This window comes from Tachypleus tridentatus, chromosome 2 (genome assembly GCF_004210375.1).
Source record: "Tachypleus tridentatus isolate NWPU-2018 chromosome 2, ASM421037v1, whole genome shotgun sequence".
NCBI lineage: Eukaryota > Metazoa > Arthropoda > Merostomata > Xiphosura > Limulidae > Tachypleus > Tachypleus tridentatus.
Window position 1 is genome coordinate 141,582,417 of NC_134826.1, and position 25,694 is coordinate 141,608,110.

A 25,694-nucleotide genomic window follows, 5' to 3' on the forward strand; every position below is an offset into this window, starting at 1 on the left:
ATAGATTCATGAATAGAACACAATGTGAACTTGATGATCTTTAGCTAAACTGGATATGTTTCAGTGTTAAACACTAACATATATGGCGGGAAATATATTGGTTTGTTTGTTTGTTTGTTTTGAACCTGCGCTGAAATATATTAGACATCAAGAAATTACACTTCAAATTCTTCTGATAAATAAATGCTGAACCAACTAGTATTTAACTCAATGTTCTAGTCCATTTCCTACACATTACTTGGGCCAAGCGCACCACAGTAGTTAGTGTACAAGACTGTGAAGCTGACGATCCATGGTTCGCGTCCCATTAGAGCTACAAAATATTGAGTTTCTTATTTCGGGGTCATGGATGGCCAAATATGATAGACCCATTCGAGTCTGACTAAATTAGACCCACGTGGGTGATGCTGAGTAGTTGGTTTCCGTCTTTATGATTATCTAAATTAGACCCACGTGGGTGATGCTAAGTAGTTGGTTTCCGTCTTTATCATTATCTAAATTAGACCCACGTGGGTGATGCTAAGTAGTTGGTTTCCGTCTTTATCATTGTCTAAATTAGACCCACGTGGGTGATGCTAAGTAGTTGGTTTCCGTCTTTACCATTGTCTAAATTAGACCCACGTGGGTGATGCTAAGTAGTTGGTTTCCGTCTTTATCATTGTCTAAATTAGACCCACGTGGGTGATGCTAAGTAGTTGGTTTCCGTCTTTATCATTATCTAAATTAGACCCACGTGGGTGATGCTGAGTAGTTGGTTTCCGTCTTTATCATTGTCTAAATTAGACCCACGTGGGTGATGCTGAGTAGTTGGTTTCCGTCTTTACCATCATATGAAGATTAACGACGACTGACGCAGATGGACATTTTAATATATATGATGAATATTTAGAGGGAATGATTTATATAAATTATAGTTTAATTTATATAAATCTTTGTTTGTTTTAAATTTCGCTCAAAGCTACACGAGGGCTATCTGCGCTATCCGTTCCTAATTTAGCAGTATAAGATTAGAGGGAAGGCAGCTAGTTATAACCACCCACCGCCAACTCTTGGGCTACTCTTTTACCAACGAATAGTGGGGTTGACTGTCACATAATAACGCCCTCACGGCTAAAAGGGCGAGCATGTTTGGTGCGACGGGGATTCGAACCGGCGACCCTCAGATTACGAGTCGAACGCCTTAATCCACCTGGCCATGCTGGGCCTAGCACGTAATAAACTGCAAATATGAAATAATGTTTCACACTTGATAATTGTGTATTATTAATATAAAGTAATAATTAACCAAGTAATTAATTAGGTATATAAAATGATACCCGATCAAGTAATGAATTAAAGACATAACGTAATAATTCAACTCTGTAACACGTCACTTCTTTCATGTTGGAAACTGTTCCTTTCTGGTCTTTCTTTTCATTAAAGATGGTTTAAATTCATAACTATCCACTTTTCATGATCGCCAAGTAATGTACTTGAAAACGTATATTACCGGTCGGAACTTGCGATATAATGGTACATCTTATAACATATGATAATTGATAATTTTGTTTAATTCGACGTTAGGTTTAGATGTCAGATACGTAGTTTAATCGTATCTTTATACCATCACAGAAGCACAATGACAGATTTGGAGCTGTATTATTAGAACCTTTTTTTATCATTACCTACCACAACTTCAATGGAAGATTTACTACTGAAGAGATCATAAAGAAAACCGTATACTTAAATAATTATTACTTTAAAGTTGTCCGTTCTATGGATACGAAAATACACCATTGGTACTATGAAGGCTCTGAGAGGGCTCTTAGATTTATTTACGAAGAACGTAAAATGTGTTTAAAAATGTTATTACACATGGAAACATTTCACTTACCTTCCCAACAAGATGGGGCAATCCCATCATATCTATTTTCCCATTCCAACCTTTTAACAGACACTTTAACTAAAAGAAAGAATGTTAGCCGCTTGTGTAGGGAGAAATGGCTTGCCAGCTCCTTGCATATCTTTCAACGGTACTTAAGCTGACGACAGAAGCCTTATAGTACCTAACCTGGCAACGGTAGTATCACAGTACCTAATGTAGTAGCAGTAACCTTATAGAACCTAGCTTAGTGACAATGATATTACAGTACCTAATCTGACGACAGTAACCTGGTATTTCCATACACAGTAACGGTAACAATTCATTACTTAATCCAATGGCATAACTCTCATAGAACTAAGATTAGAAACGGTAAAACAGTAATATTTATCATGTTAATAGCACTGTAACAAAGTTATTAGTAAATCTGAAATTAAAATAACATCATGTCTCCTCACCAGTCCTTGTGTATAAAACAAACCTAGGACCTGTTCTTTTATTAAAGTTATAAAATGACTCTGAATACAAAATTGAAAAAATATTATCCTATAAGTACCCTTCAAACGGTACATCTAACAACGGGTCAAAATTATCATATGAAGTTCATCTAAGATCAATTTTTTTTCATATTTCGTGATGACGAGAAATCAAACTTGAAATTAAAATGTATCTCAGAACGACTGGTATGGGTATTAACACTTTTATTTAAATCAAATAGAGAACAACTCTTTCTGTTCACCTGAAGATGACCTAAGAAGGTCAAAATGTTGTTCTCTGCTTTATCGGTAAAAGTGTTAATACCCATACCAGCCGTTCTGAGATACATTTTTATTTATTAACGCAAAGCTATGAAATAGATTATCTCGCGTTCTGTTCACCGAGAGGAATCAAACCCCGAGTTTTAGCGTTGTAAATCCATAAAAATTACCGCTGACCCACTCACTGGGAGACGAGTTCAAAAGATCACATTAAACTCTCTAGAATTTCCTGTATACGTTTGAATGAATTTTTTTCATAGGTATTTACAGAGCGTTATATATAACACAAACACATATATATATCTATGTAGATTAAACCGAAATACCTTTCTATGACAAGTAGTATACGTGCTTTTAACCTCTGGATTATTTCATTGACGTACAGTCATTTATACTTGTCTATTTACTGGATGGAACAACATGTTACTAGTAGCAACGTACCGATAGTCATGCAGGCCTATACACATAGTAAAACAAACTATCGCCAATAGCAACGTCCATTTACAGCATGCGTTGCCAATAGCAACAGGTTGGGTGTAATTAATTTGATGTTGACTTTTCCAACGTAACTCACATTTATTTTGGCTACAGTTTAAACAGTCTACTGACGTGTCTGATTTAATTTTTCGTCCTTTGTGGCAGTTTTAACATTTATCTAAAACGATGGTTTAGAGCTCGCAATCTTTTTCTAGGCTTCTGAGTATTTTATATGTCAAATGTGGTTTGGGTTTGATTATTTTATATGTCAAATGTGGTTTTGGTTTGTGGCAATTACTGATGCAGAGACATATAACTAAAATGTTATTCTAAACTGGAAAAATCAGAACAACTCTGAGCGATTTATAAGATGACTTTGTTGTAATCTGTTCAAATCGTAGAAGCTTTAAGGAAGTCCTTTGTCAAATGTTTGTGAACATAATCCTGTTGATATTAGCTAAATAAACCTTAAAAATCATCGTTGTAAATCCTAAGAGAGAAAATGTTTTGGAAAATATGTCTGTCTTGTTCCTGTTCTTGAAAAAGGTTTGTTTGTTTTTTAGACATACCGCTGAGCCACTAGGGGACGTATTTATTATTTGTTATTTTACACATTTTTATTGCTCTTAAAATCTTCAAATGTAGAATACACACACATTATTCTGATATTCTACAGTATCCAAGAAAGTTTCATTAACAATTAATTATAAAAGTAATATGGGAAAATAATAGTGTTTGAAATGTGCCTTCTGGTGATGTCATCTAGAAGTGCACCAATAAAAATGTGCCCCTGGTGTTGATGACGTTATATATGAAAGAAATACAAATTAAGTCAGTGCCATCGGCACGTCATTACATTTATAAGACTTGAACCACTCTAACTGGTAACTGGGTCAAGGTCATGTTTGTTTACTTCTGGTTCCAGATGACCACTTTAACTATTAATATGTTGCATGTTTTACTAAACGTTCTATACGATGGTAAACCTATAGCTGAACTGCAAAATGTTAAATTATTATATCGGATTCTCTTCGAGCAGTGAAAGTGTAGAATGTGTTTGGTTTATGGTTTGTTTGTTTGTTTGTTTTCTAAACTAAAGCTATACACTAAGCTATCTATATACTGTCCACACAGGTACCAAATCCCAATGTTACACTATTAGTTAGTGTTTTCAAATCTGAGGTGCTAATCCAAAATACGGTCGTTTTCTTGCTTTGTTTTGAATTTTGAGCAGAGCTACACGAGGGCTATCTGCGCTAGCCGTCCCTAATTTAGCAGTGAAAGACTAGAGTGAAGGCAGCTAGTCAACACCACTCACCGCCAACACTTAGGTTACTCTTCAAAGAATAATTAGATTGACTATCTGAAAGGGCGAGCATATTTAGTGTGATGAGGATTCGAACCTGCGACCCTAATATTACGAGTCGAGCGCCCTGACCACCTAGTCATGCCGAGCTCAAATCTATGTTAGAGAAGTCGCTATATCGTAACCTTTTCTCATAACATATATTTTAAAAGTGTTTACAGAAACCTGTTATCACTTTATGTGTGTGTATCTATGGTCATTGCCGTTTTCAAATACCCTATTACGAGACATCGTGCTCATCCCGGGTCCATTCAAGGGTTTGTTTTATACAAAAGACGTTTAGTTTCTCGAATACTCAAAGAGGATAAGAACCTGTGGATTAGAAACAAATCCTCTGAGGATATTTTGTTTGTTGAGAACTTACAGATATAATATAAAACTGTGTAATATTCGGATTATATATTCTAACTTACTTTGTCATCATGTTAGATCTCAGTGAAAAGAGAGTCCGGCATGGCCTGGTGGTTAAGGCACTCGACTCGTTATCCGAGTAAACAGGTAACGGAAAAGATGAACTAAATGTTAGAAAATCTCTAGAAACAATAAATATAGAGATTTAGCGCTAGGAACCATGGAAGTAAGTTTTGGAAATTGTTGTTGAATATAGTTGGCTTGCCCAGCATCATAGCCAAGTGTGTTAAGGCGCGCGACTCGTAATCTGAGGGTCGCACCAAACATGACCGCCCTTTCAGCCGTGGTAGGAATTATAATGTGATGATCAATCCCACTATTCATTAATAAAAGTGTAGCCCAAGAATTAGCGGTGGGTGGTGATGACTAGCTGCCTTTCCCTCTAGTCTTACACTGCTAAATTAGGGACGGCTAGTGCAGTTAGCCCTCATGTAGCTTTGCAAAAAATTCAAAACAAATAACTACTTACGTATCTCATGCTACCTAGTGAGAGTAAATTCAGTCTTATTAATCGATCACAATTATCATATCCTTGTTAAAGATAAAAAAGTTGAGTTTGTATGCAGTTGAAACTGGGTAAAACATTCTGGCAATCTAAACTACGATGAGCACAAGAAATAGTTTTGAGTTTTTGACAGTTTTATTTGTTTATTTATTCACTAAAGAAAACATTTCAGTACGCTAATCACCGCTATACAGATTGTCAAATAGGAAATTTCTTGGCGTTAGGAAATTACTTCTCCGAATAGACTTTTATTTCTCGTAGCGTAAGATGTTTGTCTTATAAGCTAGAGCAATTGGATAAACACTGAAATAAATGCTGAGTAGTTGTTCTTACTATCAACCATTGAGGTTCTATTTTATGCGCGGAAGAGAAACACAATTAAGGTTGTTTCCTATTTCTGTTTCACAAGGAATGTTTTCTAGAATTTTCTTTCGACGTTTTTTTTAACCATGTTTCCACCCCTGTAAAAAAATGAAACTTCAAAACAAAAGTTCCAAAATATATTAATTAAATTTCTGTTTTATTCACTCCGCCTGCTTAAAAAGTTTTTGATTTGTTTGGAATTTTGCGCAAAGCTACACGAGGGCTATCTGTGCTTAGCTGTCCCTAATTTAACAATGAAAGAATAGAAGGAAGGCAGCTAGTCATCACTACCCACCGCCAGCTCTTGGGCTACTATTTTACTGTTACGTTATAACACTCCCACGGTTGAAAAGGTTAGCATGTTTGATGTGACTGGGATTCCAACCCGCGATCCTCATCAGATCGTCAGACGAACACCCGAACCAACTGTTCATGTTAGGCCTTATTTTAAGTAAAAATAAAAATACTTTCTTTGCATACTTTATTTTGATCCATCTTTCTTAATGCCTAGATTGTATTTAACATTAATTCTGGCTGATGTATGATGCATCTAACTACAACATTAATTCTGTCTGATGTATGATACATCTAACTATAATATTAATTCTGTCTGATGTATGATGCATCTAACTACAACATTAATTCTGTCTGATGTATGATACATCTAACTACAACATTAATTCTGTCTGATGTATGATACATCTAACTATAACATTAATTCTGTCTGATGTGTGATACATCTAACTATAACATTAATTCTGTCTGATGTGTGATGCATCTAACTATAACATTAATTCTGTCTGATGTGTGATACATCTAACTATAACATTAATTCTGTCTGATGTGTGATACATCTAACTATAACATTAATTCTGTCTGATGTGTGATGCATCTAACTATAACATTAATTCTGTCTGATGTATGATACATCTAACTATAACATTAATTCTGTCTGATGTGTGATACATCTAACTATAACATTACTTCTGTCTGATGTGTGATGCATCTAACTATAACATTAATTGTGGCTGAAATCAGAACCCCGGATATAAACCGTAAATATTACCGTGTGTGTATATATATGTATATATATAAATATTACCGTGTGTGTATATATATATAATATAAATATTATCGTATGTGTATATACATGTATATGTACTCTAAACTTTGTAATTAATATAAAACATTTTATTCATCATTATTGATCTATTGCTAGGCTTAAGAGGTGCTAGGCTTAGGAGGTCGAATAACATGGATTATTTGATGCTTGACTATACGAACTAAACGTATACTACTTTAATTCGCAGTTTTTCTGGTAAATATTAAAACGTATCAGGTTATTTTTAAACAAGTTCAACTAAGTACAATATATCATCATTAGGTGGAGACCCTGGAGGTTAAGTCGCTCGATCCACAACCCGAATGAAACTTCTAAATTACTGAGCGTCGCTTGATTAATTTTAGAGCTCAGATTATATTTAACGTTAATTCTAACTGATATAATATACATCTAAGTAACGTTTTTGATAATTTGAAAAAATAACAAACTCGTGATAATTTAAGTATACGTTATACTAGTAGTTATTTAAACATTACAGATATGTCACGATATGTCAGCAACCTCTTTTATACAAACAATATCGAGTGTTCCATTTTAGTTTGGAACTTACTTAACATAGTGGAATGTTTCGCATCATTATTACATCAACCGAAAACATAAAGAAAGTCAATGAAGCTTTGTGAAACGACTCAACTTCGTGTTTTGCTTCCTTTTCTAGAATTTCTGCCAGTTGTGAAGTGGTAGTTCATAATAAAGGTTGTTTCTTAGCAGATCTCGATATCAACTCTTGTGTTCCGAAACTCTTTTAGTCTGATTGAGGCTTCCTTGAATTGAATAAAAAACTTAAGCCCCCAACCTACAAAAAAAATCTCTCCAAATGTGATTTATCAATTTCAAAAATTAATTACCAATAAACTTTAACAATATCTAAGAAGAAATTTATATATTAAATATAGTATAATATAGTGTTTTATTTTCAATATATATATTATAGTTAGACCATTAGCAATTAATTTTATTTAATTAACTTTCTAAACTGGTGAGTAGGCCCGGCATGGCCACGTGAGTTAAGGCGTTTGACTCGTAATCTGAGGGTCGCGGGTCCGAATCCCCGTCGCACCAAACATGCTCGCCCTTTCAGCCGTGGGAGCGTTAAAAAGTGACGGTCAATACCACTATTCGTTGGTAAAAGAGTAACCCAAGAGTTGGCGGTGGGTGGTGATGACTATCTGTCTTCCCTCTAGTCTTACAATGCTAAATTAGAGACGGCTAGCGCAGATAGCCCTCGTGCAGCTTTGCGCGACATTCAAAACAAACACACTGATGTGTAATTAAATACACATTTAACTTTATTTAAGGTTTAAATTATTTTCTTTCCAAAATATGAAGCAATCTTGTAATTTAATTAATTCAGCATAATTTGTATTGACTTATTGTTTATTTAGTATTAAAAGTAATTCAGAATTTCTGTTTTTGGTCCATATTTTTGGCGACCCATCAGATAAATCTTCACGGCCTCCAACGAAACCGCGCCTCCAGCTTCGTCCAGAGCTGTAAAGTGTGGCTCGCTTTGTTGCAGGAAACAGATTAACAACCTGAGGACGTACTGCAATGGTTAGGACATTCCCGACCCACTCGGAAATAAAACGTATACGACCATTCAGTGTCAGATTGCTAAAATACCGCAAATACATTTACATGTTTGCCAAAGGGCATTGTGCTTAATAACAAGTAAACAATAAATATAATCAATAGACTCACATGTAAAACAATACATTACAAGTACAATGTGTAAAGTTAAAATATTTACAGATACGTGAGACTTGTCAATTAACAAAAGTTTTTTGAATAAAAATATACGCACGGTTTTATTTCAGATAAATAAGCACGACCCTAAGGAACAGGGAGATATTGAGTTTCTATTACTGTTCACAATAAAACTACTACTGTTGACAATAAAACTATTACTTTTCACAATAAAACTATTACTGTTCACAATAAAACTATTACTGCTCACAATAAAACTCCTACTGTTCACAATAAAACTATTACTGCTCACAATAAAACTATTACTGCTCACAATGAAACTACTACTGTTTACAATAAAACTATTACTGTTCACAATAAAACTATTACTGCTTACAATGAAACTACTACTGTTCACAATAAAACTATTACTGCTCACAATAAAACTCCTACTGTGTGCTCTTTATTATCTTATCAATAGCATCAACAAATGTCTCGTTTATTATCTTAGTAATAGCAACAAAACATATCTTCTAGTATTAGTTATGTGTTTAATAAAAATAGAGATATGTTCAGCGCCACCACAATAACTTTTTCGTTTGTGATGGGGATTGGTGGGTCTCTTTTACACCTGTAACTTTACTCCCTTTTTTATACCCACAACTTTACTCCTATCTTTTACACCTGTAACTTTACTCTCATCTTTTATACCTGTAACTTTACTCCCATCTTTTACACCTGTAACTTTACTCCCATCTTTTATACCCGTAACTTTACTCCCATCTTTTATACCCGTAACATTTCTCCCATCTTTTATACGTGTAACTTTACTTCCATCTTTTATACTTGTAACTTTAATCCCATCGTTTATACTCGTAAATTTACTCCCATCTTTTACACCTGTAACTTTACCCTCATATTTTATACCTGTAACTTTACTTCCATCTTTTATACCTGTAACTTTACTCCCGTCTTTTATTCCTGTAACTTTACTCCCATCTTTTATACGTGTAACTTTACTCCCATCTTTTATACTTGTAACTTTAATCCCATCGTTTATACCCGTAATTTTACTCCCATCTTTTACACCTGTAACTTTACTCCCATCTTTTATACCCGTAACTTTACTCCCATTTTGTATGATTTGTGAGTTTTTCAACTGCTACGAACAAAATTGAAGGAGTCCGATTTAAAATCTTATGCCCTTTGGTTCCACGTCATGGAATAATCTCACTATGTCCTTCCCCAATAAGAACTATATTTTATTTCTCCGGTCATTTCACGTGGCCATGGTGGGCCACCTGGTTATGTTGTTCCTAAGATTTAGTACAATAAAATCGTTGGAACGTTAATTGGATTAGGTACTATACATTGCACGTGTTCCGAACATTTGGTGTTGTCTATACGAACCTCATATTTCACGTTACAAAAGAAAAAAAAAATGGTATGTTGAGAAAATCACTCTCGTAAAGTCGAAATAAAGAAAGATTTCTTTTCCTAATTTGGTTTCTGACATTCAAACCATTAATAACTGTCGGTTGTAAATTTCGTATCACGTAATAACAAAAAAGAAACTGAAACTGACGCGCTCGTTTCTCTGTGCGAGAGAAAATTTCTAAACTTTTTCCCTTAATTTGTCACAGCGGCAAATTAAAGCAAATTTATGTAAATATGTAATTGAATTTTAATATATTCTCATCAGGAAATCGTTAGAGGTTTGATGATTTGTGGTAATTAAAGTGTTTGGCGTGTTTCTTTAAGTATAAGGCTGAGGTACCAGATGGATAATATGAGGCTAAGATAATGAACAGATACCATAACGTTAATGTACGTAATAGAAAGTACAAGGTAACAAATGAACAGTATAAGTGATGGTACTTTCTTTGTGATTTCTCTGAACGTTACATCAGTTGTGTAGCTATTCATGTAGATGACAATAGTCCAAGTTTTTCAGCAGCAGATTTGTTTTTGGTCTGACAGAGGAGGTTTATATCTCCTCAACAGATACATCTTGAAAGTTTTTAAAATATATATCAGAATCGAGAAATAAATAAAAACAAATCTCTCCATCGATATTTAAACTAATAGTTAACACATAACAAATGTATTTTAAGCTGGAAAATGTATCATGATGGGTGTCTCGACAATATTCCCTTATCGGGTGTTTTCTGCGCATATTTCCAATGAGCTGTTATTAACTTAAGATGCAGAAGTTAGATTGTTTATTTAGAGTAACTCACGACAGTTACTTGGAGTAAAATAAAGCAATAAAGTCACAGTAATAAGACAAACTAATTAAGACAGGCGGCTCCTGTCGCCATCGTTAATTAAAACCTAAATTTGTTGTGCGGTTACAACTTAATTTGTTTTATTTTCAGAAGCTTTTCCATGCGATTTCCGCATTTGAATTAAATATTTTTACTTAGTATTACACATCTGTCATTCACCTGTTATTTCTGTTTTTCCTTAAATACTGCCCGGCATGGCCAAGTGGGTTAAGGCGTTTGATTCGTAATCTGAGGGTCGCGGGTTCGAGTCTCCTTTGCACCAGACATGCTTGCTTTTTCAGCCGTGGGGGCGCTATAATGTGACGATCAATCCCATTATTATCAATCCAGATAGCCCTCGTGTAGCTTTGCGTGAAATTCAAACCAAATCCTAAATAATTTATTTTAAGGTTACAAAAAGGATGAAAATCAACCTTTTTTTAATTTCATCTTTCTGTCCTCCCCGTTAGTACAGCGGTAAGTCTCCGGATTTACAACGCTAAAATTAGGGATTCGATTCCCCTTGGTGGGCTCAGCAAATAGCCCGATGTGACTTTGCTATAAGAAAACACACTGATCTTTCTTCTCTAACATCTCATTTTAATTTACGATGTGACTTTGCTAAAAGAAAACGCACTCGTCTTTCTTCTCTAGCATCTCTAATTTACGATCTCATTTTAATTTACGATGTGACTTTGCTACTAAAAAACTTTGCTACAAGAAAACACACTCGTCTTTCTTCTCTAACATCTCATTTTAATTTACGATGTGACTTTGCTACAAGAAAACACACTCGTCTTTCTTCTCTAACATCTCATTTTAATTTACGATGTGACTTTGCTACAAGAAAACACACTCGTCTTTCTTCTCTAACATCTCATTTTAATTTACGATGTGACTTTGCTACAAGAAAACACACTCGTCTTTCTTCTCTAACATCTCATTTTAATTTACGATGTGACTTTGCTACAAGAAAACACACTCGTCTTTCTTCTCTAACATCTCATTTTAATTTACGATGTGACTTTGCTATAAGAAAACACACTCGTATTTCTTTTCTAACATCTCATTTTAATTTACGATGTGACTTTGCTGCAAGAAAACACACTCGTCTTTCTTCTCTAACATCTCATTTTAATTTACGATGTGACTTTGCTATAACAAAACACACTCGTCTTTCTTCTCTAACATCTCATTTTAATTTTCGATGTGACTTTGCTGCAAGAAAACACACTCGTCTTTCTTCTCTAACATTTCATTTTAATTTACGATGTGACTTTGCTACAAGAAACCACACTCGTCTTTCTTCTCTAACATCTCATTTTAATTTACGATGTGACTTTGCTATAAGAAAACACACTCGTCTTTCTTCTCTAACATCTCATTTTAATTTACGATGTGACTTTGCTACAAGAAAACACACTCGTCTTTCTTCTGTAACATCTCATTTTAATTTACGATGTGACTTTGCTATAAGAAAACACACTCGTCTTTCTTCTCTAACATCTCATTTTAATTTACGATGTGACTTTGCTGCAAGAAAACACACTCGTCTTTCTTCTCTAACATCTCATTTTAATTTACGATGTGACTTTGCTACAAGAAACCACACTCGTCTTTCTTCTCTAACATCTCATTTTAATTTACGATGTGACTTTGCTATAAGAAAACACACTCGTCTTTCTTCTCTAACATCTCATTTAATTTACGATGTGACTTTGCTATAAGAAAACACACTCGTCTTTCTTCTCTAACATCTCATTTTAATTTACGATGTGACTTTGCTACAAGAAACCACACTCGTATTTCTTCTCTAACATCTCATTTTAATTTACGATGTGACTTTGCTACAAGAAAACACACTCGTCTTTCTTCTCTAACATCTCATTTTAATTTACAATGTGACTTTGCTATAAGAAAACACACTCGTCTTTCTTCTCTAACATCTCATTTTAATTTACGATGTGACTTTGCTACAAGAAAACGCACTCGTCTTTCTTCTCTAACATCTCATTTTAATTTACGATGTGACTTTGCTACAAGAAAACACACTCGTCTTTCTTCTGTAACATCTCATTTTAATTTACGATGTGACTTTGCTACAAGAAAACACACTCGTCTTTCTTCTGTAACATCTCATTTTAATTTACGATGTGACTTTGCTACAAGAAACCACACTCGTCTTTCTTCTGTAACATCTCATTTTAATTTACGATGTGACTTTGCTATAAGAAAACACACTCGTCTTTCTTCTCTAACATCTCATTTTAATTTACGATGTGACTTTGCTACAAGAAAACACACTCGTCTTTCTTCTCTAACATCTCATTTTAATTTACGATGTGACTTTGCTACAAGAAAACACACTCGTCTTTTTTCTCTAACATCTCATTTTAATTTACGATGTGACTTTGCTATAAGAAAACACACTCGTCTTTCTTCTCTAACATCTCATTTTAATTTACGATGTGACTTTGCTACAAGAAACCACACTCGTCTTTCTTCTCTAACATCTCATTTTAATTTACGATGTGACTTTGCTATAAGAAAACACACTCGTCTTTCTTCTCTAACATCTCATTTTAATTTACGATGTGACTTTGCTATAAGAAAACACACTCGTCTTTCTTCTCTAACATCTCATTTTAATTTACGATGTGACTTTGCTACAAGAAAACACACTCGTCTTTCTTCTCTAACATCTCATTTTAATTTACGATGTGACTTTGCTATAAGAAAACACACTCGTCTTTCTTCTCTAACATCTCATTTTAATTTACGATGTGACTTTGCTATAAGAAAACACACTCGTCTTTCTTCTCTAACATCTCATTTTAATTTACGATGTGACTTTGCTATAAGAAAACACACTCGTCTTTCTTCTCTAACATCTCATTTTAATTTACGATGTGACTTTGCTGTAAGAAAACACACTCGTCTTTCTTCTCTAACATCTCATTCTAATTTACGAAGTCACGTCTTACCATTTTATTATTGTTTGTGTGTGTTTTTCTTTTATCAAAGGCACATCGGACTATCTGCTGAGCCCATCGAGGCGAATCGAACGACTGATTTTAGCGTTGTAAATCCGTAAACTTACCGCTGTACTAGCGCGGGGCTTATTGTTGTTATTTCACATATTCGTTTCCGTGGAAAGAAACTTCTTGTTATATTTGTGTTGCCTCAACCTTTCAGTTCTTTATTGGGTACACTCACCATGTTCGTTTGAAACTGTGATTTACTCTATCAATGGCGAGTTCTTTTCTATTACATCAAAGACTGTCAATTCTTCGTTTCCTCGGGTTTCTGTTTGTTATTTCATTTCACTTGAAAGGGATCTACGTATATTTAGTTTCATTCATGCGCCAGTACCTTAAAGTAAAAAGAAAAGGAAAAAGGGGAAACCTCTTTTAAGTCAAAGCATCTTAAAATATTTTAAAATCGAGTTTTAAAATCGCAAGTTTATAACATTAAAAAGTGTGGTACAGGGCACCTCTACCATTTTAATATTGCAGAAGGCAGGTACAGGCCAGCCTTAACGTTATTCGATTCTCCAAATACGATAGCCGGCCCGCCATGGCCAGGTGGTTAAGGCTTGCGACTCGTTATCTGAGGGTCGGGGGTTCGCATTCCCGTCGCGCCAAACATGCTCGCATTTTCAGCCGTGGGGGCGATATAATGTGACGGTCAATCCCACTATTCGTTGGTAAAAGAGTAGCCCAAGAATTGGCGGTGGGTGGTGATGACTAGCTACCTTCCCTCTAGTCTTACACTGCTAAATTAGGGACGGCTAGCACAGAGTGCCCTCGAGTAGCTTTGTGCGAAATTCAAAAACAAACAATACGAATGCTTTTCAGTTTTATTTCCCAACATACATACGCACGCATATAAAAAGTGATTTAAGTTTTATTCGAAAATTTCAAAAAAATCCACAATTACGTCATTAACCCACTATCATTCTTGATGAATTTGTTTTTAGTTCAAGAACTTCAAAGAAAACGTTTCGCTATAAAAACCTGAATGGTCAGACATATAAAGAGGTTCAGTCCCATACATCCTACCGTGAATTGGGCTGACTTGAGAAATCAAATCGACATTTTGATTGTGGTATTATTTGCATATAATGTAAAATGATTTGTAGTTCACTCCTGGATAGCTTAGACGGTTCACCACTGTAATGTGCTCAGTTGTGATGTCAACATACCCGTGTTTGTGTTACGGTTTTTTAGTTAAATGTCTACCCGGATAAAACGCACATAACTATACAACCACCCTTAGTTACAGGCTCTAATGAGGAACAGATGCATTCCTATAGAAATGCACGGCCTTAAGATTAGTTATCTGTATTATACTATGAAAAATGTGCTGCTAATTCTAGATGCAAAATATATTCATTTGACGATGTAAAATTGTCGATTTCCAGAAGTGAGCTGTTTTGAAATGCTGATCTCAATCATATGTAAAACTAATACACTTACAGTCATGTGAAAAAGTTAGGGCACCCTATGAAAGCCTGTGTATTTTTGTAACATTTTCGATATATATAGATATTTAATTTCAATTTCAACAATACTGAGAGATTATAGGAATATAACTAAACAATTAAAACTGAAGAAAAGACTTTTCAAGATCTTCTGTAAATGTAATTTTACAAAAATGCTTATTCTCACCGAGGAAAAAGTTAGGACACCCTTACCCCTAATAGCTAGTGTTACCCCTTTTGCTGAAATAACTTCAGTGAGACGCTTCTTGTAGCCATCTACCAGTCTCTGACATCGGTCTGAAAAAAATTTGCCCCGCTCCTCCGTCGCGCCAAACATGCTCGCCCTTTCAGCCGTGGGGACATTATAATGTGACAGTCAATTCCACTATTCGTTGGTAAAAGAGTAGCCCAAGAGTTGGCGGTGGGTGGTGATGACTAGCTGCTTTCCCTCTAGCCTTACACTGCTAAATTAGGGACGGCTAGCGCAGATAGCCCTCGAGTAGCTTTGTGCGAAATTATAAGCAAACAAACAATGTAATTCAAACACATATTAATAACAATAAAACTAGGTCAAAAACTTATTCGCACCTTATAATATAATGGCTTAAAATACTATAATACCAAACAAGTCCTACAAAAAACTACGAACTATTCTAGTTTACAACAATATCCTGTGTTTGTTTGAAGCGAAGCACAAAGCTACACAATGGGCTCTATGTGCTCTGCCTATCACAGGTGACGAACTCCAGTTTCTAGCGTTAAAAGTCTATAGATACCGCTGTGCTGCTCGGGAGGAGACCGCAATATGGCTGTAAAGTGTATTTGTTATCTAACGCTATACATAGTTTATACGAGTTATTGTATAGAAAGTTGGAATTCACTTAGCTGTATAATGACTGCCATGTTCATTCTTTCACATCGATCGTCTCCAGCTGAAAGTTCGAATATATTTGATAACAGTGATTCAAACCGGCGATCCTTAGCTTATGAGCCGAGCGTTTTAATCAGCAGCTCCCATCTGGTAGAGAGAATCTCTATCCACCAACACAAATAAAACAAACATTGTATAGATATGTTAAATATACAGGCGCTCGACTCGTAATCTTAGGGTCGCGGGTTTGTAGCTCCGTAGCCAAATATGCTCATCCTTTCGGCCGTGGGGTCATTATAATGTAATGGTCAATCCCACTATTCGTTGCTAAAAGAGTAGCCCAACAAATGGCGGTAGGTGGTGATAACTAGCAGCCTTTCCTCTAGTCTTTCGGTGCAAAATTCGAGACAGCTAGCGCAGTCGTTATAATGGGGTCGGTATAAGTAATGGTCAATCCCACTATTCGTTGCTAAAAGAATAGCCCAACAGATGGCGGTAGATGGTGATGATGATAAAACACATTTGTAAAGTTTTGGGACTCAGGTTAACAGCTGATGACGTTACTGATTGGCTCGACACCCTAGCCCCCTAGTGACACAGAGGAATGTCTGCGGACTCACACAGCCAGATATCGGGTTTCGAAACTCGTGATGGTTAGAGCACGGATAGTACTGCGAAGGACTGCTTCCATGGAAACAGTACCCGCGGTATGATCATAAACTTTTTCGAAAGAAAATCTGGTAGACTTTTTTCCCTTTCTTTGCTGAAAGATCTTGTACAAAGGTCTCATAACAAAGTAGATCACAACGTATACAACACGCAGAACAAGAACAAAAAGTTAATAACTGCTCATGACAGAAATGTTATAATATAGGACATTAGACAATATTCACTCTGAACAAATCGAAATAAAAATCGGTGGTCTTTCTATAAAAACACATGGAATAAAAATACACGACTTTTTAAGAAGTTTCACCTGTTTGTGTCTTTTGGTTGGGGCTCCACTTATATTGTTAGGAAGATACTCATGTTCAATACATTTCTGTACGAGGTTCCCTGATTTTTCTATTAGTTAAATGAGCACAGAAAGATATTCTTACTTCACTTCACACTTGTGGTTCACATCCTATTATTTTAATGCTATATATTTCTTCTTATTGTTTAGGTGTGAGACAATATTGATGATTGTTGTTACAAAATATTGTATCTCTATTATTTTCTAAATTATAACTTTCGCTGGTATTTTCATATTAGAGTCTACATTGACATGGAGTGTTACAGCCAGTGTTTCTAACAGGGCCTGCATTCACAAGGAAAGTTATAACTAGTGTTTGTAACGGAGTCAACATTCACAAGGAAAGTTATAACTAGTGTTTGTAACCGAGTCAACATTCACAAGGAAAGTTATAACTAGTGTTTGTAACCGAGTCAACATTCACAAGGAAAGTTATAACTAGTGTTTGTAACAGTCTAGATTCACAAGGAATGTTAAACCTAGTGTTTGTAATAGAACCTACATTCACAAGGAATGTTATAACTAGTGTTAGTAATAGAACCTACATTCACAAGAAATGTTATACCTAGTGTTTGTAATAGAACCTACATTCACAAGGAGTGTTATACCTAGTGTTTGTAATAGAACCTACATTCACAAGGAATGTTATACCTGGTGTTTGTAATAGAACCTACATTCACAAGAGGTGTTATGAATAGTGTATATTTAAGACTGTACTACTTTCATCAGTATTGTGTTCCGACTTTATCATGTTTTCACGTCATTAAATGTTACCAAAGCGACGTTTGTTGTACGGAGATATGTCTGTTTAATGTCATTCCCTGTCTGTTTATACTTGATTTTTATACGTTTTACCCTCCATGAGCTACTTACATTAATACGTTTTATTCTTTTCCTATAAGAATGTTATGTATTACTAATTCTATTCATGCTGGAAAATAGTTCGTCTATGATTCTAGTCTTTCACTTTGTCGATTTGTTTTTATTCATGGTTGAAATATTTACCCGGTATTTCGGCTTTCCTGTAAATGCCCTGGTGTACGATCTGTATGTCTTGGAGATCAATGTGCTTGGAAAGAGAAATGTGTTGATCAATGTGCTTGGAAATAGAAATGTGTTGATCAATGTGTTTGGAAAGAGAAATGTGTTGATCAATGTGTTTGGAAAGAGAAATGTGTTGATCAATGTGTTTGGAAAGATAAATGTGTTGATCAATGTGCTTGGAAAGAGAAATGTGTTGATCAATGTGTTTGGAAAGAAAAATGTGTTGATCAATGTGCTTGGAAAGAGAAATGTGTTGATCAATGTGTTTGGAAAGAGAAATGTGTTGTCTACTTACATTCTGGGTCACGTGCGCGATGTCCGTCAGCTCGTGAATCTTGGATTCTTCTTCTTGTTGCGTGACCAAACAAGAAATCATCAAATGGATCCGTTTTTAATTTCTTTTTTGAAATTAGAAACTTTTTAAAATCAATATTTTTATAACCGCCATTTTGTTTTTTTTCTCTTCACGATGCTGCCACGTCATCGAGTTGACTGACGTAATAAAAATGTCGAATCTATTTAGAAACTGATAAACTATCGTAGCTAATGGCTAGTGTTTTCATTAGGAACAACATTACCTCTCAATATGCAGGGAAAATCGCCTTGTGAAATGGGAAAAGTTCACGACCCTATCACAACAAACATTTTCGCCCTTTCAGCTGTTGGGACGTTAAAATGTGACAGTCAGTCTCACTTTTCGTTGCTAAAAGAGTAGCCCAAGAGATGGCGGTAGGTGGTGATAACTAGCTGCCTTTCCTCTAGTCTTTCACTGCTAAACTAGAGACAGCTAGCGCAGATAGCCTTGTTGTAGCGTTTAGCGAAATTCTAAAGAAACAAACAAAACCACAGATCTCTCTGGAAAATAAGAGAATATCGTAGCTAAGAGCTAGTGTTTGATCAGTAATCAATTAGAAGTCCAGTGGCAGGGTATGTCACCATGGAGATAAGAAATGCTTTACCATTGTTATAACTGGGCTGATTAGGTTTAGCATTAGTCATTTATGCAGCATAACTGTTTGTGTTACGACTTTGTAGATTAATGTGTACCGATATGTCTTCATATGTTACGACTTTGTAGATTAATGTGTACCGATATGTCTTCATATGTTACGACTTTGTAGATTAATGTGTACCGGTATCTTCACATGTTACGACTTTGTAGATTAATGTGTACCGATGTATCTTCACATGTTACGACTTTGTAGATTAATGTGTACCGGTGTATCTTCACATGTTACGACTTTGTAGATTAATGTGTACCGGTGTATCTTCACATGTTACGACTTTGTAGATTAATGTGTAGCGGTGTATCTTCACATGTTACGACTTTGTAGATTAATGTGTACCGGTGTATCTTCACATGTTACGACTTTGTAGATTAATGTGTACCGGTGTATCTTCACATGTTACGACTTTGTAGATTAATGTGTACCGGTGTATCTTCACATGTTACGACTTTGTAGATTAATGTGTACCGATGTATCTTCACATGTTACGACTTTGTAGATTAATGTGTACCGGTGTATCTTCACATGTTACGACTTTGTAGATTAATGTGTACTGGTGTATCTTCACATGTTACGACTTTGTAGATTAATGTGTACCGGTATGTTTTCATATGTTACGACTTTGTAGATTAATGTGTACCGGTGTATCTTCACATGTTACGACTTTGTAGATTAATGTGTACCGGTATGTCTTCACATGCTACGACTTTGTAGATTAATGTGTACCGGTATGTCTTCACATGCTACGACTTTGTAGATTAATGTGTACCGGTGTATCTTCACATGTTACGACTTTGTAGATTAATGTGTACCGGTATGTCTTCACATGTTACGACTTTGTAGATTAATGTGTATCGGTATGTCTTCACATGTTACGACTTTGTAGATTAATGTGTACCGGTATGTCGTCACATGCTACGACCTTGTAGATTAATGTGTACCGGTGTATCTTCACATGTTACGATTTTGTAGATTAATGTGTACCGGTATGTCTTCACATGTTACGACTTTGTAGATTAATGTGTACCGGTATGTCTTCACATGTTACGACTTTGTAGATTAATGTGTACCGGTATGTCTTCATACAAAATAAGAAATCCACATACTCATGATGACATCTTACATCTCAGAACATGTGGTTTTTGAACCTTAACCTTACAATAGAGATCATGTGCTTTTTTAATCTTACAATGGAGAACACGCTACTAAACTGAAAACTATATTCATTAAATAATTTCTATGTACTTTGAGGTTTAGTAAAAAGAAACTTTTCTAAGAACAGCATTTCTCACACATTTTAATCTAAATAACTGGCTACAACATGATGCTATGGTATAGTATATCGATATATGTGTTTGTCTTTTATTTCATGTGAGGCTACTCTGCGCTGCTCCTATCTAATTTAGAAGTAGTTCGGTTTGTTTTGAATTTCGCGCAAAGCTACACGAGGGTTATCTGTGCTAGCCGTCCCTAATTTAGTAGTGTAAGACTAGAGGGAAGGCAGCTTGTCATCACCACCAACCGCCAACTCTTGGGCTGCTCTTTTACCAACGAATAGTGGGATTGACCGTCACATTATAACCCCCCTACGGCTGAAAGGGTGAGCTTGTTTGGTGCGACGGGGATTCGAATTCGCCATCTTCAGATTACGAGTCGAAAGCCTTAAACCACCTGGTCATGCCAGGCCAAATTTAAAAGTGATAACCTAAAGAAACGGCAGCTAACCAACAACACCCACCATTAACTTTTGGGATATCTCTAATCAAATTGTAGGATCGAGCGTCACATTATAACGTCGCCACGACTGAAATAGAGGGCAAACTGGGTGACATAATTCGAACCTACGACTCGCAGATTGCAAATCGAGCACCTTAAACACGAGGTACCCAGCATTAACTCTTAAGAACTGAAAGCACGTGCCACAGAGTCATCGATGACGTATTAATGACACAAGTTCCCTTTTTTTTTCGTCATGAAAGACAATTAGAAATGTGAGGTCACTCAGAGCCCGCCAATAACCAACAGATTTATTTTTGAATATTAGTAATTGCAGTTGTTTTCCATACGTTGCAACATTCTATTGAACAGGTTCTGTCAATTGATGAATATAAAAGACGGTAATTATTAGATGATACCTAATATGTCAAAAAGAATTAGATTAAGTTATAATAACGAGACATATTTAATGCCTAATATGTCATAAAGAGCTCGAGCACGTTATAATAATGAGATATTTTATACCCAATGTCAAAAAAAAATTCGATTACCTTGTAATAACAAGACACATAGGAACAAAATGGAAGTAATAATCCATCAATAATGATGCAATACATAACATGGCAAGGTAAAGCTGAGCAGATCCACATAGCCAGAGGTTTCTATACTAGAGTTTACATCTATGTGAGTAAATTCGTTTTGTAACACACAAGTTAAAAGACTGAAGAACTTTAGACGAGTAACTTGCTATTTTCTCCCATAGTGATAACAACCAGCAAGTTAATTACCGATATGAATCAGTGAAATATATTTTATTTCTTTTAAATAGAGGCGAAATACCATCAGTTAATATGAACAAAGAAACTTAGCAAGCAGTGATGATAACTCTTATAACGCACCCATGTTCTAGTGAGCGTTATTTTGAAGTAACGGAATCCCAACCATAGATCTTCAGATTCATACTAACAGCTAGGCCAGGAGGGTAAAATTTATGGATGTATATGGCTATGGAAGTAGGGCAGAACAAGCTGGATAGCATTTTGTACAATATCTAAAAACGACCACTGCTCGGTTTTTAGGGTTAATTTCGCCCAATTCGAGCAGTTGAGAGAAGGAACAGTTTATTTTCTTAGGTATATATAAGTTACTCTAGCGTCCTATATCCCCTCTGGTCAAAGGCTTTTGAACATTTCCAAACAAATGCAAATTATTAGGAAAAGCTGAATTAGCGAAGCAGAAATCTATGCCTCATTAACGCTATTTACTAACTAGCTCTCGAAAACTCTTGGCACGAAGCCAAGACACGTCACGTGATTAACCCAGTGGCAAAAGAGATTTAATATTCCTGTAATTCATCAGTGGTTTATAACCACAGTAACAAAACTGCTTCCAAATAACTGCCACACTTTTAAACAGCAGTCACGAAATACAATTGGAGAGATAAGATATCAAGATTTTAATTTAAGTTACGATCTATAACTTGGAAATTTATACCACCAGTAAGTCGGCCTAGAAAAATTGTTGAGTAAAGTTACCGACAAATATTTCATGACGTCAAAATAATAAGTACTGTTTATCTGTTTCGGCGCAAAGCAACACAGTAGGCCATAAGCGATCTATTCAACGTGGAGAATAGAACCCCTAATTTTAGTATTGCACGTGACAAAGTTACTGCCCATCCACTCCGGAATAAACAGAAATATTTACGTTATATATGTTATGTGGACTTTCTACGGATAAATATCATTTTTGGTGTAATCTGTTGTTATTTCAAAGCTTTCAAGTTTTGAAATTTTCACTTTTTACTGGAAATTACATAGTCTCAAGGTACATCTGAAGTAAGGCCCTGGCACGGCCTGAAGGTTAGAGATAGTGCTAGACTCAGAATCTGTGAATCGAGAATTCGAATCCCTTTCACAGAGCATTTCTGCTTTTTTAGCCGTGAGGGAGTTATTTAAGCGACAGTAGATCCCACTATTCGTTGGTAAAAGAGTAGCCCAAGAGTTAGCAGTGGGTAGTGTTGATAGATGTTTGGTACAAAAATTACTTGTTGTATTTTAGCAGGTATCTATGCTGTTTATATCGAGAGGATCAAACCTTGGACCTATCATTATACGCTCTCAAGCTTACCGCTGAACCATCGATGGATATTTATTATAATAAAACAAAAAACTCGAATAAACAAGACGTAATTATATAAATTCGTTTGAAAACATTCGAAATATTTCTCATCTGTAGTGGATATTACTGTTAGCCGATTCTTACTAACTAACTTATCAATAACAAAATACAAAGGCCTGGCATCGCCTGTTGGATAGGGTGCTTGACTCGCAGCTCGCGGGTTCGAATCTTCATTACTAATAATGCTCGTCCTCTTAACTATTCGTTGGTTAAAGAGTAGCCTAAGAGTTGGCGATGTGTGGTGTTTAATAGATGCCTTCCATCTAGTCCAGCACTACTGAGACAGGGACGACTAGCGCAGACAGCCCACGCAGACAGGTCACGTGTACCTTAATGCGAAGTTGAAAACGAACCAAACAAAATATTATTTTTAATATATAACAAAAATCAGTTATTAAGCGATTGTTTAAAGAAAACAATAAAAAGGAGAGAATCTTAAGCCATCAAAGAAGAACGTCTTCTGACTTCACTTCTAGGCTCGAAAATATCAAACCCAGCTTCTTTCAAAAAATATCGTTTAGCTACTAAAAATGGGAAACCCTTTAGAAGTCATTGAAACACGTCAAGCAGTTAGCGGTAATTAAAAGTCTGTCTGTCTGTCTGTCTGTCTCTTAATCAGGGAACAACATATGTCTCATTAACGACATCAACATTTTGTGGGTGAAGTACCTTCAGCGATGTTTTGATCTTTAAAACGTTTTAGACAAGATTCTAAGTATTAATATATGGGCCCCCAAAGTAATGCCCCAGAACGAAGTAATCCTTTATTATAAGATTTAGTTAGTATATTTCAATTATACGTGTAACAACACATTATTAATAGGTCTGTTATGTTTCTAAACACCTTGTTCTTAGAGGATCTTCAAAAATTGGAAGAACGTATAACAATAGTGTTCCAATTCCACTATATTCGCCATGTCCATAGTGTTCCAATCTCACTATTTTCGCCATGTCCATAGTGTTCTAATCCCACTATATTCGCCATGTCCATAATATCTCTAACCACTATATTCGCCATGTCCATAGTGTTGCAATCCCACTATAATCGCCGTGTCCATAGTGTTCCAATCCCACTATAATCGCCGTGTCCATAGTGTTCTAATCCCACTATAATCGCCGTGTCCATAGTGTTCCAATCCCACTATAATCGCCGTGTCCATAGTGTTCCAATCCCACTATAATCGCCGTGTCCATAGTGTTCCAATCCCACTATATTCGCCATGTCCATAATATCTTTAACCACTATATTCGCCATGTCCATAGTGTTGCAATCCCACTATATTCGTCATGTCCATAGTGTTCCAATCTCACTATATTCGCCATGTCCATAATATCTCTAACCACTATATTCGCCATGTCCATAGTGTTGCAATCCCACTATAATCACCATGTCCATAGTGTTCTAATCCCACTATAATCGCCGTGTCCATAGTGTTCCAATCCCACTATATTCACCATGTCCATAGTGTTCTAAACCCATTATATTCTCCATGTCCATAGTGTTCCAATCCCACTATATTCGCCATGTCCATAGTGTTCCAATCCCATTATATTCTCCATGTCCATAGTGTTCCAATCCCACTATAATCGCCGTGTCCATAGTGTTCCAATCCCACTATAATCGCCGTGTCCATAGTGTTCCAATCCCACTATATTCGCCATGTCCATAATATCTTTAACCACTATATTCGCCATGTCCATAGTGTTGCAATCCCACTATATTCGTCATGTCCATAGTGTTCCAATCTCACTATATTCGCCATGTCCATAATATCTCTAACCACTATATTCGCCATGTCCATAGTGTTGCAATCCCACTATAATCACCATGTCCATAGTGTTCCAATCCCACTATATTCGCCATGTCCATAGTGTTCCAATCCCATTATATTCTCCATGTCCATAGTGTTCCAATCCCATTATATTCTCCATGTCCATAGTGTTCCAATCCCACTATAATCGCCATGTCCATAGTGTTCCAATCCCACTATATTCACCATGTCTATAGTGTTCTAAACCCATTATATTCTCCATGTCCATAGTGTTCCAATCCCACTATATTCGCCATGTCCATAGTGTTCCAATCCCACTATATTCGCCATGTCCATAGTGTTCCAATCCCATTATATTCTCCATGTCCATAGTGTTCCAATCCCACTATAATCGCCATGTCCATAGTGTTCCAATCTCACTATATTCGCCATGTCCACAGTGTTCTAAACCCATTATATTCTCCATGTCCATAGTGTTCCAATCTCACTATATTCGCCATGTCCATAATATCTCTAACCACTATATTCGCCATGTCCATAGTGTTCCAATCCCATTATATTCTCCATGTCCATAGTGTTCCAATCCCACTATATTCGCCATGTCCATAGTGTTCTAAACCCATTATATTCTCCATGTCCATAGTGTTCCAATCCCACTATAATCGCCATGTCCATAGTGTTCCAATCTCACTATATTCGCCATGTCCATAGTGTTCTAAACCCATTATATTCTCCATGTCCATAGTGTTCCAATCTCACTATATTCGCCATGTCCATAATATCTCTAA

The 25,694-nt window shown here is 35.9% G+C and overlaps 2 protein-coding genes across 2 annotated transcripts in view; one reads left to right on the forward strand and one right to left on the reverse strand.

The window, feature by feature from the left end:
- LOC143245256 (GTPase-activating Rap/Ran-GAP domain-like protein 3) overlaps positions 1–25,694 on the forward strand; it is a 661,441-nt gene that overhangs the window by 357,294 nt on the left and 278,453 nt on the right. The window lies entirely within an intron of this gene.
- Positions 9,176–25,694, reverse strand: part of LOC143236988 (GTPase-activating Rap/Ran-GAP domain-like protein 3) — a 125,079-nt gene continuing 108,560 nt past the window's right edge. Inside the window, exon 16 of the mRNA XM_076475752.1 lies at positions 9,176–9,712. Coding sequence (XP_076331867.1) covers positions 9,176–9,712 — 537 coding nt within the window. The remainder of the gene's footprint in view (positions 9,713–25,694) is intronic.